Raw genomic sequence first — 16,560 nt, 5'->3', positions numbered from 1 at the left:
GGAGGGATTGCATTGGGGAGTTATACATGATATAAATGATGAATTGATGGGTGCTGACGAGTTGATGGGTGCAGCACACCAACATGGCACAAATATACATATGTAACAAACCTGCACGTTATGCACATGTACCCTAGAACTTAAAGTATAATAAAAATAAATAAATAAATAAATAAATAAATAAAAAAGATGAGTTTATTGGCTGCAGTGGGCTGTGATCATGCTCTCGAGAATACTCCAGCTTAAGAGACAGAGTGAGACGCCATCTCAGGGAAAAAAAAAATTATTTAAAAATTATAAAATCAAGATAATTGCTACAATAAATCCAAACCTCTTGCCATGGCATTCTCAAAACCCTGTACCTGTCTTTCCAATTTTCTCTCTCACTGTATTGGTCCATATATGGTCAGTGCTCAATTATCTGGTAGTGAATTAATTCATGTTGGTTTAATTGTGTTTCACGCATAACGGGGACCTTGGAAAAGTTCACCTTTCAAACCAAATTTATAGTTAGCATTCACTATTCTGATCTCCTAGACCAAGCTGCCTTGATCTTCTCTGGTTGAAAGGGAGAGAAAAAGGCTTGGAGAACTGCTTGTTCCACCTGTCCCTTGTGAAGGTGTACTCCAGGATAAGCTTCTCTCCTTTAGCCTAGGAAGCACAATCAAGACTAATACACAATCATGAATTGATTACAGTTTTAAGTGAGATTTTGCATGCTTTTACATATAAATTCAGGGTTTTTTTTTTTCGGGGTGTGTGTGTGTGTGTGTATGCTCTCCACTTGCTCATTCACACTTACTGAGAGTTGACTACTTATTTTTTTGCTATTTTGCTTTTACTCATATTTTCACCAACTTTAAATGCTCTTTCTTTTCTTTTGAAATCCTAACATGTTTTTACTCCTTCAGAGAGCATTAATCAGACCTTCATTTAATTCCCTTTCTAGTGTGCATTTTATTCTTCCTTGTATTTTAGTTAGGTGTTTTTTTTTTTTTAAACCATCTTTCCTACTATTTTTCAATGAGCATGTCTGTTTACCATGACAGCCTTGTATGGTACAGAGAGTTTAGATAGTTAATGAAGGTGGTGAATCAAAGACTGAATGAATGACTGCTAAAAAAGACCTCCATTTTCTTCTTACTGTTAGCATTTTACCTTTTGAAATACTAGAAAAATACACATGCTTATATGGGCTTCACTAAACTGAGGTGAATTAACTAAGATATACATTCAAGATACAGGAACCATCTGGTATTTGTTATAGTGACATACTCCGGAATATCTTTCATCTGTTTTTCACAGCTACAAGTCATAGGAATTACATTTATAAATATTTCCCACTGTGTTACCTAAAATCTTTCTATTTTATTTATATTTTATTTAAAATGAATGTTTTATTGTATTCTGTTTATTAGTAAACTATCCATATTAATTATCCCTTTGTTAGAAATAAAGAATAAGTCTTTCTAATCTGACACTAGACCAGTGTCAGAATCTGATTGCTTACATGAGTGGTCTACTTAATGGAGAGCTGATTGTCTGGAAAATGCATTGCGAAACCATATTTTATTCTTTCAGAAACAAGTGGGTGAGATGAAACTACAGCTTGAAAATGTCATCAAGGAAAATGAAAGGTAAATCAATTAACTATTGGTTTTATCTTTTATTGTCTTAGGTAACTTTTATTTTTGTTATTTGATATTTGATAGCTATAATGTTAATAGTTAAGAATGTGGACTCTGGGGCCTGATTTTTCTATTTGACTCCTAGCTCAATTACTTGTTAGCTGTGTGACCCTGGACAGATTACTTCCCTTTCTGTTTTAGTGTCCTCTTCTATAAATCAGATATCATGATAGAACCTATTTCATAGGGCTGACTGTAAGGGATAAAGTAAGTACTTGGAGTAGGGGACAAAATAAGCACCTTACAAATATTAGCAATCAATAATGTAGTATATAATATATATGTATATTGGAAAACATATTGATAAAATGAAAACTTCTCAACATACCACTCAGCTTGAGTGTTAAAATGTTGCCAATACTGGTGTATCTATCCATGATTTCCTTCCATTTCCCATCCTTCTCTTTCTCTCTGCCAGAGATAAACACTATCTTGAATTTTATGTTTATTATTCCCTTGCTTTTACAGTTTTTTTATAGGTATGTGTATTTCCAAGCAATATACTTTTAGTTTTATATTTTAAAGACTGTATAAAAATGGTATCTAGTGTTCTAGGACTTTTTTATTCAATAACACACACAAGTGCAAGAGTTTCAAGGAAGGAAGTTGCTGAATTACAGGTTATATGAATAGCAGTTTTGTAATATAATATCAACTTAATTTCCAAAATAGCTATACCAATTTACACTCTTACCAGTGATATTTATGAGTTTATATTGATCCATATCTTTTAATATCTGTAGCTCATGTTAAGCTTCCTAATTTTCATCATTTTGACTGTTAAATACTTTTTTATTGTGGTTTTAATATGCATTTTCCTGAATACTAATATTGTTGACTTTTTTTTTTTTTTTTTTGAGACGGAGTCTTGCTCTGTCTCCCAGGCTGGAGTGCAGTGGTGCGATCTCTACTCAGTGCAAGCTCCGCCTCCCGGGTTTGTGCCATTCTCCTGCCTCAGCCTCCCAAGTAGCTGGTACAGGCACCCGCCACCATGCCCAGCTAATTTTTTTGTATTTTCAGTAGAGATGGGGATTCATCGTGTTAGCCAGGATGGTCTCGATTTCCTGACCTCATGATCTGCCCACCTCAGCCTGCCATTGTTGACCATTTATATGTTTATTTACCTGTGTGGTTTTCTTTTCTCATAAAATGCTTGTTCATATATTTTCCCCACTTCTACTTACCTTTTTCTTATGAAATTGTCAAAGTGCATTATGTGATCTGTATTCTGAAAATTTGTTGATGTGCCAGTCAGTCTCAATGCAGTAAACAATAACCATTCTAGAAATTTCAAACAAGAAAGGATTTAATTCACTTACAGTTAAATGGTACTAAATCATTGGTTTTACAGTTACACCTCAGAGACTATAATCCTGAGGTCAGGAATTTATGGTGCTACCACCATCCCTATTACTACCATGGCAGCATCGTTTCCATAAAGCTGTAGACTTGATATTGGAAAAAGGACCATATGATACTGACTACGAGAGACATTTTTGTCTATCCAGTTTTACTTACCAGCCACTATATCAACAGAAAAATGGTCTCAGCTCACTTCTGCCTTCTATATCTCCCTTCAATGCCTCTCACTGGTAAAATTTTAATCTTATCCACAACTTCAGCTGCAAGACATCTGGACAATGTAGTTTGAGACTTTTTGCCCCGGGACGGAGGCCAGAATATGGAAAGGGACAGAAATAAATAATTAGTGCTAGTGGTTCATAGAACACATTCGATAATAGGTGTTTCAAATCTGTGTTCCCAGATTGTGGTGTGTTTGATTAACAGAATTTTTTTTCTTTTTTTTTTAACTTAAAGTATTTCAATCTGTCACTCTTCTCCTGTGGTTATTGTTCTTTGTATCTCTCGTAAGAAGTCCTTTCTCAGCCTAACATCATAGAGATCATCTCTTATGTTTGCTTCTAAAAAATGTTTAAAGCTTTCCCATACCAAGTTTCTTAACTTTAACCCATAAAATTCATATAACTAGACTGAAATCCGATACATCTTTTTTTGTTGACTTTTAACTAGACTATCCAAAGTTTTTTTAGTTCTAAATTTATTCAAAACATGGGCTCTTAAAGTTTGACATTCTTTTATTGTATTCTTCTATATTATACAGTAATTTTATTTTTATTTTAATTGCATTTATTTTAGTGTAGCTATATTTAAATTAATACATGCTGTTCCTTAAAATTACATAGCACACCCATGGAATTGTCTTGCTCTTGGCTATTTCATGATTTTCTCTTCCTTGTATTTTCCATTAGTTTTCTTTTCTTCTAATTTCCAAAACCTTCACATATTTAAGCTGTCAGTGTTTACTGAAGTGCACAATGAAGTAAATCTTTTAATTGGGCTTTTAGTTTTTCTCATTTATTTTTGTTTTTTTTATGGGAAATTTTTTTTAACCTTAATATTTTATAATTTACTCTTCTTTTCCAAAATACTTATTAAGCAGGAATATACTCTTCCTAGTAAAGAATATTATAAAGATTTCTGAATCACCAATATACTTAGATAAAGCTTGTATATTAATGTGCTGAGAATAGACAAGGTGTTTTATGGTTGAGATAATCATTTAATTGTTTCCTATATTGGACTTTATATTATTCCTTTCATATCCAGGTCTTTTGAAGCCAATCTTTAAAATCTGCCTTCACCTATTTAACGGTAATGCAGTCATGTCTCATGAATATGTTTATTCCTAGTACAATAGGAAAGTGTAAAAAAATGGATTCTAAGTTTATTAAAGACACTTTTGGTAACTTGATAGTGTTAATCAGGTTTTAAAGTGAACTCTACTGATTATGTCATTAGGACAACATCCTACTTTTAATTATATGTTGCAGCTAAGGACTACAAAAGCAAAAGAATTTATTATTTCAAGGAAAATACCTTAAATAAATATACATGGACAGGTCTAAATAATGGAAGCTAGCAATGACGTGGATTATGTAAAAGTATACAATTTCACATTACTGAATTTTGGAAAAATTTTAATACTTACATTTGTATATCAGAGTATATTATCTGAGAATTTACTACAAATAGGAAATAATGAAGTCATTTTGTAAAACTCAGACTGAGGAAAAAGTAAAAAAATACATATTATTATTATTAGTATTCTCCCTTCCATTTTGAAATCCTTGAAATGTATTTCATGTTGAGATTATAGAGGTTTTTGTTTTGTTTTGCTTTGTCTTGTTTCTTTCTCAATACTATTTTTTCCTCCTCTCATAACTTTCCAGAGGAAGGAAATTGAGTAAGATAATTGAATAAATGAATGAATACATGTACAGCATTTTCTGATACTAAGTAAAGCAAAGTAAATTTTATTGTTGTCATTTTTTATTTTACTATTGAGGGGTATGGAAAACATCATCTGTTGCCAGTACAAGAGCTGTTTTTTTCCTTCATGCATAGTCACATAACCCTGATTTTATTCCAGTGGCAACGTGCTCAGGGAAGATGAGCTTCTTCCACAACCTGAGATAATAAATCATTGACCTAAACCAGTTTTTATGTCTTTTTGCCAGGAATTGGCTTGGAAGTGGACATGTGACCTAGTTTTAGCCAGTGAGATATAAAGGAAAGTCTCATGTGGAGCTTCTGAAAAAGCTTTTTCTCTCTGATAAGAGGAGAGAGGGCAAAAAGAAAGCTTTCCCCTTTTCCTGCTCCCTGTCATTTTAGAAAGTGATGTGTGAAGCTGCTATAGCCATTGTTTAACTATGTGTGTAGGTATCAGCAACATGAGAAGATTAGAAGAAGAGAAACATGAGGAAACCTTTGCAAAGTCCTTAAATGATATTATTGAGCTGCTGATGCAAATCTGGAACTGTATACCTTCCAAGTTAATATTAGGTGAAGTAAGAAAATAGTCATTCACAACTGTTGAGTGATTACTAAATGTCAGGCACCATTTAAGGCTTTGAGATACATTAGTGAATAAAATAGACAGAAATGGCTATTCTCATTTATTTGTTGGGTGTTTTATTACTTGTAGCCAAAGTGTGCTGATAAAGAGATTTAATTACATCTGTCAGGGGTTCACAAACTGTAGCTTGTGGGTCAAATCTGGCCTGCCACATCTTTTTATAAATAAAATGTATTGGATCACAGCCATGCTTAGTCATTTAAATCTTGTCGACGGCTGCTTTGTTTTATGTGCCTATGAAGTTGAATAGTGGTGACAGAGATTGAATGGCTCACAAAACCTAAAATATTTATGTACTCTCTGGTCCTTTACATAAAAAGTTTACTAATCCCTGATACATGGAATGTTCTTTCACTGCAGAATCTCTTAAATTAGTGTTTAACAGTCACTAAAAAGTTTTTTTGAAATTTAAAACTATCTGAAGATATTTAGGCATATTTATATATAGCTTTAGAACACAGAAACGTAAAACTTCAACAAGATTATAAAGTTAGTATTTAGTATATAAAGTAGTTAGTATACGAATCTAGTGTGTAGTAATATTTGGCATCTTATTTTTTATTTTCTGATAGCCTGATATTTGTTTTTTTAGATTACAACTAAATATGATACAGATTTAAATAGCATTATACAATGGAATTATTTTAAAAGCATTTTTATTGATGTGCTTTCATAATTTGACTAATGATAATCAATGGTATGATATTAAATTTGATTTTACTTTCCCTAATTATGCCATTCAAGTGTGCTGACAGTAGCCTATGAATACAGTATGGTAAATATTTATTATCTATTTGAAATTTGGGAAGGAGTTCATGTATATATTTACAAAAACAATAATAAAGCCATTATTTTTCAATGCTAGCCCAGAAAAAGGTATTCTCCTCCCTTCAAATTGATTTTGTTTATGGAATTTTGGAAGATGTGATGTAAATGCTTTTCCTATTCTTGAGTGAAAAAGAGAAAAGAAATCTTTGGGATGACATGATCAACACCACTATGCTGGCGCTACTCGAGGTCATTACACTGTGAAGAAGACTATTCCCCAAAGCCCGCCAGAATCCTGTCTGCCTAAGCTTTAATCGTGAAGTTTTAAGTATCTATTTTTAATAATCTCATGAAAAGCCAAAACTAACCTGGTTTCTCTGTGTGTCTTGGTTTATAATTGAGTTTATGTTTTTGTATTTCTGTATGTATAGACCTCTCATCAAACTTCATTTTGTTACTAGTCTTAAGTCTCTCTGACCTTACATNTGCAGGTTTGTTACATAGGTATACGTGTGCCATGGTGGTTTGCTGCACCCATAAACCCATCATCCAGGTTTTAAGCCCCACATGCATTAGGTATTTATCCTAATGCTTTGTCTCCCCTTGCCCCCTAGCCCCCAATAGGCCCCAATGTGTGATGTTCCCCTCCCTGTTGTCCATGTGTTCTCATTGTTCATCTCCCACCTATGAGTGAGAACATGCAGTGTTTGGTTTTCTGTTCCTGCATTAGTTTGTTTTAAGAATGGTGACTTCCAGCTTCATCCATGTCCCTGCAAAGGACATGAACTCATTCCTTTTTATGGCTGCATAGTATTCCGTGGTGTATATGTGCCACATTTTCTTTATCCAGTCTATCATTGATGGACATTTGGGTTGGTTCCAAGTCTTTGCTATTGTAAATAGTGCTTCAATAAACATATGTGTGCGTATGTCTTGATAGTAGAATGATTTATAATTTTTGGAGTGTATACACAGTAATGGGATTGCTGGATCAAATGGAATTTCTGGTATTATATCCTTGAGGAATTGCCACACTGTGTTCCACAATGGTTGAACTAATTTACACTATCACCAACAGTGTAAAAGCATTCCTATTTCTCCACAGCCTCACCAGCATCTGTTGTTTCCTGATTTTTAATGATCACCATTCTAACTGGTGTGAGATGGTATCTCATTGTGGCTCTGATTTGCATTTCTCTAATAACGAGTGATGATGAGCTTTTTTTCATATGTTTGTTGTCTGCATAAATATCTTCTTTTGAGAAGTGTCTGTTCTTATCCTTCACCCACTTTTTGATGGGGTTGTTTGTTTTTTTCTTGTAAATTTGTTTAAGTTACTTGTAGATTGTGGATATTAGATCTTTGTCAGATAGATAGCTTGCAAAAATTTTCTCCCATTCTGTAGGTTGCCAGTTCACTCTGATGATAGTTTATTTTGCTGTACAGAAGCTCTTTCATTTAATTCAATCCCATTTATCAATTTTGGCTTTGTTGTAATTGCTTTTGGTGTTTTATTCACGAAGTCTTTGCCCATGCCTGTGTTCTGAATGGTATTGCCTAGGTTTTCTCTAGGGTTTTATGGTTTTGGGTTTTACATTTAAGTCTTTAATTTATCTCGAGTTAATTTTGTATAAGGTGTAAGGAAGGGGTCCAGTTTCAGTTTACTGTGTATGGCTAGCCAGTTTTCCCAGCACCATTAATTAAATAGGGAATCCTTTCCCCATTGCTTGTTTTGTGAGGTTTATTGAAGATCAGAAGGTTGTAGATGTGTGGTGTTATTTCTGAGGTGTCTGTTCTGTTCCATTGGTCTATCTATGTGGTTTGATACCAGTAACATGCTGTTTTGGTTACTGTAGCCTTGTAGTATAGTTTGAAGTCAGGTAGCGTGATCTTTTGTTTAGCTTTGTCCTTTTGCTTAGGATTGTCTCCAGCTTTGTTCTTTTGCTTAGGGTTTTACTATATGGGCTCTTTTGTGATTCCATATGAAATTTAAAGTATTTTTTCTAATTCTGTGATGAAAGTCAATGGTAGCTTGATGGGAATAGCATGGAATCTATAAATTACTTTGGGCAGTATGGCCATTTTCACAATATTCTTCCTATCCATGAGCATGGAATGTTTTCCATTTGTTTGTGTCCTCTCTTATTTCCTCGAGCAGTGGTTTGTAGTTCTCCTTGAAGAGGTCCTTCATATCCCTTGTAAGTTGTATTCCTAGGTATTTTATTCTCTTTGTAGCAATTGTAAATGAGAGTTCACTCATGATTTGGCTGTCTGCTTGTCTACTGTTGCTGTATAGGAATCCTTTGATTTTGCACATTAATTTGGAATCCTGAGACTTTGCTGAAGTTGCTTATCAGCTTAAGGAGTTTTGGGGCTGAGACGATGGGGTTTTCTAAATACACAATCATGTTGTAGTCAAACAGAGACAATTTGACTTCCTCTCTTCCTATTTGAATACCCTTTATTTCTTTCTCTTGCCTGATTGCCCTGGCCAGAGATTCCAATACTATGTTGAATAGGAGTGGTGAGAGCAGGCATCCTTGTAATGTGCCAGTTTTCTAAGGGAATGCTTTTAGCTTTTGCCCATTCAGTATAATATTGGCTATGGGTTTGTCATAAATACCTCTTACTATTTTGAGAAATGCTCCATTAATACCTAGTTTGTTTAGAGTTTTAGCATGAAGGATGTTGAATTTTATCAGAGGCCTTTTCTGCATCTATTGAGATAATCATGTGGTTTTGTCATTGGTTCTGTTTATGTGATGAATTTCATTTATTGATTTGCATACGTTGAAACAGCCTTGTATCCTAGGGATGAAGCTGACTTGATCTTGGTGGATAAGCTTTTGATGTGCTGCTCCATTCAGTTTGCTAGTATTTTATTGAGGATTTTGCATCGATGTTCATCAGGGATATTGACCTGAAATTTTGTTGTGTCTCTTCTACGTTTTGGTATCAGGATGATGCTCACCTCATAAAATGAGTTAGGGAGGAGTCCCTCTTTTCTGTCATTTGCAGTAGTTTCAGAAGGAATGGTACCAGCTCCTCTACACCCCATATCAACAGAATATTGATGTAGAATTCAGATGTGAATCTGTCTGGTCCTGGGCTTGTTTTGGTTGGTAGGCTGTTAAGTACTGCCTCAATTTTAGAACTTGTTTTGGTCTATTCAGGGATTCGACTTCTTCCTGGTTTAGTCTTGGGAGGGTGCATGTGTTCAGGAATTTATCCACTTCTAGATTCTCTATTTTATTTGCATAGAGATGTTTAGAGTATTTTCTGATGGTAGTTTTATTTCTGTGGGATCAGTGTTGATATCCTCATTATCATTTTTTATTGTGTCTATTTGATTCTTCTCTCTTTTCTTCTTTATTAGTCTAGCTAGAGGTCCGTCTATATTGTTAATATTTTCAAAACCAACTCCTGGATTCATTCATTTTTTGAACAGTTTTCATGTCTCTATCTCCTTCAGTTCTGCTCTGATCTTAGTTATTCCTTGTCTTCTGCTAGCTTTTCCAATTGTTTGCTCTTGCTTCTCTAGTTCTTTTAATTGTAATGTTAGGGTGTTGGTTTTAGATCTTTCCCACTTTCTGATGTGGGCATTTAGTGCTATAAATTTCCCTCTTAACACTACTTTAGCTGTGTCCCAGAGATTATGGTACATTGTGTCTTTGTTGTCAGTAGTTTCAAATAACTTCTTGATTTCTGTCTTAATTTTGTTATTTATCCAGTAGTCATTCGGGAGCAGGTTGTTTAATTTCCATGTAGTTGTGCAGTTTTGAGTGAGTTTAATCCCGAATTCTAGTTTGATAGCACTTTGGTCTGAGAGACTGTTATGAACTCCATTCTTTTGCATTTGCTGAGGAGTGTTTTACTTCAAATTATGTGGCCTATTTTAGACTACATGGTGTGTGGTGCTGAGAATAATGTATATTCTGTTGATTTGGGGTGTAGAGTTCTGTAGATGTCAATTAGGTCTGCTTGGTCCAGAGCTGAGTTCAAGTCTTGAATATCCTTGTTAATTTTCTGTTTTATTGTTCTAATATTGACAGTGGAGTGTTAAAGTCTCCCACTAGTATTGTGTGGGAGTCTATGTCTCTTTGTAGGTCTGTAAGAACTTGTTTTACGAATATGGTTGCTCCTGTGTTTGGTACATATATATTTAGGATAGTTAGCTCTTCCCGTTGCATTGATCCCTTTACCATTATGTAATGCCCTTCTTTGTCTTTTTTGATCTTTGTTGGTTTAAAAGTCTGNTGCAGGTTTGTTACATAGGTATACGTGTGCCATGGTGGTTTGCTGCACCCATAAACCCATCATCCAGGTTTTAAGCCCCACATGCATTAGGTATTTATCCTAATGCTTTGTCTCCCCTTGCCCCCTAGCCCCCAATAGGCCCCAATGTGTGATGTTCCCCTCCCTGTTGTCCATGTGTTCTCATTGTTCATCTCCCACCTATGAGTGAGAACATGCAGTGTTTGGTTTTCTGTTCCTGCATTAGTTTGTTTTAAGAATGGTGACTTCCAGCTTCATCCATGTCCCTGCAAAGGACATGAACTCATTCCTTTTTATGGCTGCATAGTATTCCGTGGTGTATATGTGCCACATTTTCTTTATCCAGTCTATCATTGATGGACATTTGGGTTGGTTCCAAGTCTTTGCTATTGTAAATAGTGCTTCAATAAACATATGTGTGCGTATGTCTTGATAGTAGAATGATTTATAATTTTTGGAGTGTATACACAGTAATGGGATTGCTGGATCAAATGGAATTTCTGGTATTATATCCTTGAGGAATTGCCACACTGTGTTCCACAATGGTTGAACTAATTTACACTATCACCAACAGTGTAAAAGCATTCCTATTTCTCCACAGCCTCACCAGCATCTGTTGTTTCCTGATTTTTAATGATCACCATTCTAACTGGTGTGAGATGGTATCTCATTGTGGCTCTGATTTGCATTTCTCTAATAACGAGTGATGATGAGCTTTTTTTCATATGTTTGTTGTCTGCATAAATATCTTCTTTTGAGAAGTGTCTGTTCTTATCCTTCACCCACTTTTTGATGGGGTTGTTTGTTTTTTTCTTGTAAATTTGTTTAAGTTACTTGTAGATTGTGGATATTAGATCTTTGTCAGATAGATAGCTTGCAAAAATTTTCTCCCATTCTGTAGGTTGCCAGTTCACTCTGATGATAGTTTATTTTGCTGTACAGAAGCTCTTTCATTTAATTCAATCCCATTTATCAATTTTGGCTTTGTTGTAATTGCTTTTGGTGTTTTATTCACGAAGTCTTTGCCCATGCCTGTGTTCTGAATGGTATTGCCTAGGTTTTCTCTAGGGTTTTTATGGTTTTGGGTTTTACATTTAAGTCTTTAATTTATCTCGAGTTAATTTTTGTATAAGGTGTAAGGAAGGGGTCCAGTTTCAGTTTACTGTGTATGGCTAGCCAGTTTTCCCAGCACCATTAATTAAATAGGGAATCCTTTCCCCATTGCTTGTTTTTGTGAGGTTTATTGAAGATCAGAAGGTTGTAGATGTGTGGTGTTATTTCTGAGGTGTCTGTTCTGTTCCATTGGTCTATCTATGTGGTTTGATACCAGTAACATGCTGTTTTGGTTACTGTAGCCTTGTAGTATAGTTTGAAGTCAGGTAGCGTGATCTTTTTGTTTAGCTTTGTCCTTTTTGCTTAGGATTGTCTCCAGCTTTGTTCTTTTTGCTTAGGGTTTTACTATATGGGCTCTTTTGTGATTCCATATGAAATTTAAAGTATTTTTTCTAATTCTGTGATGAAAGTCAATGGTAGCTTGATGGGAATAGCATGGAATCTATAAATTACTTTGGGCAGTATGGCCATTTTCACAATATTCTTCCTATCCATGAGCATGGAATGTTTTTCCATTTGTTTGTGTCCTCTCTTATTTCCTCGAGCAGTGGTTTGTAGTTCTCCTTGAAGAGGTCCTTCATATCCCTTGTAAGTTGTATTCCTAGGTATTTTATTCTCTTTGTAGCAATTGTAAATGAGAGTTCACTCATGATTTGGCTGTCTGCTTGTCTACTGTTGCTGTATAGGAATCCTTTGATTTTGCACATTAATTTGGAATCCTGAGACTTTGCTGAAGTTGCTTATCAGCTTAAGGAGTTTTGGGGCTGAGACGATGGGGTTTTCTAAATACACAATCATGTTGTAGTCAAACAGAGACAATTTGACTTCCTCTCTTCCTATTTGAATACCCTTTATTTCTTTCTCTTGCCTGATTGCCCTGGCCAGAGATTCCAATACTATGTTGAATAGGAGTGGTGAGAGCAGGCATCCTTGTAATGTGCCAGTTTTCTAAGGGAATGCTTTTAGCTTTTGCCCATTCAGTATAATATTGGCTATGGGTTTGTCATAAATACCTCTTACTATTTTGAGAAATGCTCCATTAATACCTAGTTTGTTTAGAGTTTTTAGCATGAAGGATGTTGAATTTTATCAGAGGCCTTTTCTGCATCTATTGAGATAATCATGTGGTTTTTGTCATTGGTTCTGTTTATGTGATGAATTTCATTTATTGATTTGCATACGTTGAAACAGCCTTGTATCCTAGGGATGAAGCTGACTTGATCTTGGTGGATAAGCTTTTTGATGTGCTGCTCCATTCAGTTTGCTAGTATTTTATTGAGGATTTTTGCATCGATGTTCATCAGGGATATTGACCTGAAATTTTGTTGTGTCTCTTCTACGTTTTGGTATCAGGATGATGCTCACCTCATAAAATGAGTTAGGGAGGAGTCCCTCTTTTTCTGTCATTTGCAGTAGTTTCAGAAGGAATGGTACCAGCTCCTCTACACCCCATATCAACAGAATATTGATGTAGAATTCAGATGTGAATCTGTCTGGTCCTGGGCTTGTTTTGGTTGGTAGGCTGTTAAGTACTGCCTCAATTTTAGAACTTGTTTTTGGTCTATTCAGGGATTCGACTTCTTCCTGGTTTAGTCTTGGGAGGGTGCATGTGTTCAGGAATTTATCCACTTCTAGATTCTCTATTTTATTTGCATAGAGATGTTTAGAGTATTTTCTGATGGTAGTTTTTATTTCTGTGGGATCAGTGTTGATATCCTCATTATCATTTTTTATTGTGTCTATTTGATTCTTCTCTCTTTTCTTCTTTATTAGTCTAGCTAGAGGTCCGTCTATATTGTTAATATTTTCAAAAACCAACTCCTGGATTCATTCATTTTTTGAACAGTTTTTCATGTCTCTATCTCCTTCAGTTCTGCTCTGATCTTAGTTATTCCTTGTCTTCTGCTAGCTTTTCCAATTGTTTGCTCTTGCTTCTCTAGTTCTTTTAATTGTAATGTTAGGGTGTTGGTTTTAGATCTTTCCCACTTTCTGATGTGGGCATTTAGTGCTATAAATTTCCCTCTTAACACTACTTTAGCTGTGTCCCAGAGATTATGGTACATTGTGTCTTTGTTGTCAGTAGTTTCAAATAACTTCTTGATTTCTGTCTTAATTTTGTTATTTATCCAGTAGTCATTCGGGAGCAGGTTGTTTAATTTCCATGTAGTTGTGCAGTTTTGAGTGAGTTTAATCCCGAATTCTAGTTTGATAGCACTTTGGTCTGAGAGACTGTTATGAACTCCATTCTTTTGCATTTGCTGAGGAGTGTTTTACTTCAAATTATGTGGCCTATTTTAGACTACATGGTGTGTGGTGCTGAGAATAATGTATATTCTGTTGATTTGGGGTGTAGAGTTCTGTAGATGTCAATTAGGTCTGCTTGGTCCAGAGCTGAGTTCAAGTCTTGAATATCCTTGTTAATTTTCTGTTTTATTGTTCTAATATTGACAGTGGAGTGTTAAAGTCTCCCACTAGTATTGTGTGGGAGTCTATGTCTCTTTGTAGGTCTGTAAGAACTTGTTTTACGAATATGGTTGCTCCTGTGTTTGGTACATATATATTTAGGATAGTTAGCTCTTCCCGTTGCATTGATCCCTTTACCATTATGTAATGCCCTTCTTTGTCTTTTTTGATCTTTGTTGGTTTAAAAGTCTGTTTTATCAGAGACTAGGATTGCAACCTCTGCTTTTTTTTGCTTTCCATTTGCTTGGTAAATATTCCTCCATCCCTTTATTTTGAGCCTGTGTGTGTCTTTGCACGTGAGATAGGTCTCCTGAATACAGCACACCAATGGGTCTTGATTCTTTATCCTGTTTGCCAGTGTGTGTGTTTTAATTGGGGCATTTAGCCTGTTTACGTTTAAGGTTAATATTATTATGTGTGAATTTGATCCTGTTGCCATGATTCTAACTGGTTATTTTGCCCATTAATTGATGCAGTTTCTTCATAGTGTCATTGGCCTTTATATTATATTGTGTTTTTGCAGTGGCTGGTACTGGTTTTTCCTTTCCATATTTAGTGCTTCCTTCAGGAGCTCTCAGAAGACAGATGTGGTGTTGACAAAATCCCTCAGCATTTGCTTGTCTGTAAAGAATTTTATTTTTCCTTCACTTATGAAGCTTAGTTTGGCTGGGTATGAAATTTTTGGTTGAAAATTATTCTCTTTAAGAATGTTGAATATTGATCCCCACTCTTCTGACCTGTAGGGTTTCTGCAGAGAGATCTAGTGTTAGTCTGATGGGCTTCCCTTTGTAGGTAACCTGACCTTTCTCTCTGACTGCCCTTAATATTTTTTTCTTCATTTCAACCTTGGAAAATCTGATGATTATGTGACTTGGGGTTGCTCTTCTCAAGGAATATCTTAGTGGTGTTCTTTGCATTTCCTGAATTTGAATGTTGGCCTGTCTTGCTAGGTTGGGGAACTTCTCCTGGATGATATCCTGGAGAGTGTCTTCCAACTTGGTTCCATTCTCCCTGTCACTTTCAGGTTCCCCAGTCAGTCATAGGTTTGGTCTTTTCACATAGTCCCATATTTCTCACAGTCCTTGTTCATTCCTTTTCATGCTTTTTTCTCTCATCTTTCCTTCAGATTTTATTTCAGTAAATTGATCTTTAGTATGTAATATCCTTTCTTCTGTTTGATCGATTTGGCTATTGATACTTTTGTATGCTTCACTAAGTTATGCTGTGTTTTTCAGCTCCATCAAGTCATTTATGTTCCTCTTTAAACTGGTTATTCTAGTTAGCAGTTCCTGTAATCTTTTATCAAGGTTCTTAGCTTCTTTGCATTGGGTTAGAACATGCTTCTTTAGCTCAGAGGAGTTTTTTTATTACCCACCTTCTGAAGCCTACTTCTGTCAATTCTCTAACCTCATTCTTGGTCCAGTTTTATGCTCTTGTTGGAGAGGAGTTGCGATCATTTGGAGCAGAAGAGGCATTCTGGGTTTTGGAATTTTCAGCGTTTTTGCACTGATATTTCCTCATCTTCATGGATTTATCTACCTTTGATTTTGAGACTGATGACCTTTGGATGGGGTTTTGTGTGGGGTCTTTTATGTTGATGTTGTTGCTTTCTGTTTGTTAGTTTTTCTTCTAACAGGCCCCTCTTCTGCAGCTCTGCTGCAGTTTGCTGGAGGTCCACTCCAGACCCTGTTTGCCTGGGTATCTCTAGTGGAGGCTGCAGAACAGCAAAAATTGCTACCTGCTCCATCCCAGAGAGGCACTGGCCTGATGCCAGCTGGAGCTCTCCTATATGAGAGGTCTGTCAGCCCCTGTTGGGAGGTTTCTCCCTGTCCGGAGGCATGGGGGTCAGGGACCCACTTGAGGAGACAGTCTGTCCCTTAGCAGAGCTGGTGCGCTGTGCTGGGAGAATCCCTCTTGTCAGGATCAGCTGCTTTCTTCACAACCAGCAGGCAGGAACGATTAAATCTGCTGAAGCTGTGCCCACAGCCGCCCCTTCCTTAGGGCAATGGGGGTTTTGTCTGTAAGGCCCTGACTGGGGCTGTTACCTTTCCTTCAGAGATGTCCTGCCCAGTGAGGAGGAATCTAGAGAAGCAGTCTGGCCACAGCCGCTTTGCCACACCCAGCCCAGACTTCCCGGCCTCCTTAGCACTGTCAGGGGGACAACTGCCTGTTCAAGCCTCAGTAATGGTGGATGCCCCTCCCCCAGCCAACCTTGATCATATCAGGTCGACTTCAGACTGCTGTGCTTGTGGCGAAATTTCAAGCCAGTGGTTCTTAGCTTGCTGGGCTCTGTGGGAGTTGGACCCACCAAGCAAG

At 36.2% G+C, this 16,560-nt stretch overlaps 1 protein-coding gene across 1 annotated transcript in view; it reads left to right on the top strand.

Annotated features, from left to right (window-relative positions):
• The window catches only part of SCLT1 (sodium channel and clathrin linker 1), a 221,063-nt gene that overhangs the window by 65,040 nt on the left and 139,463 nt on the right, over positions 1 to 16,560 (top strand). Inside the window, exon 5 of the mRNA XM_017849118.1 lies at positions 1,582 to 1,637. Within this exon, the coding sequence (XP_017704607.1) occupies positions 1,582 to 1,637 (56 nt within the window). The remainder of the gene's footprint in view (positions 1 to 1,581; positions 1,638 to 16,560) is intronic.

Source organism: Rhinopithecus bieti, unplaced genomic scaffold (assembly GCF_001698545.2).
Source record: "Rhinopithecus bieti isolate Rb0 unplaced genomic scaffold, ASM169854v2 scaffold_32092, whole genome shotgun sequence".
NCBI lineage: Eukaryota > Metazoa > Chordata > Mammalia > Primates > Cercopithecidae > Rhinopithecus > Rhinopithecus bieti.
This window is presented reverse-complemented; position numbering and strand designations above follow the sequence as displayed.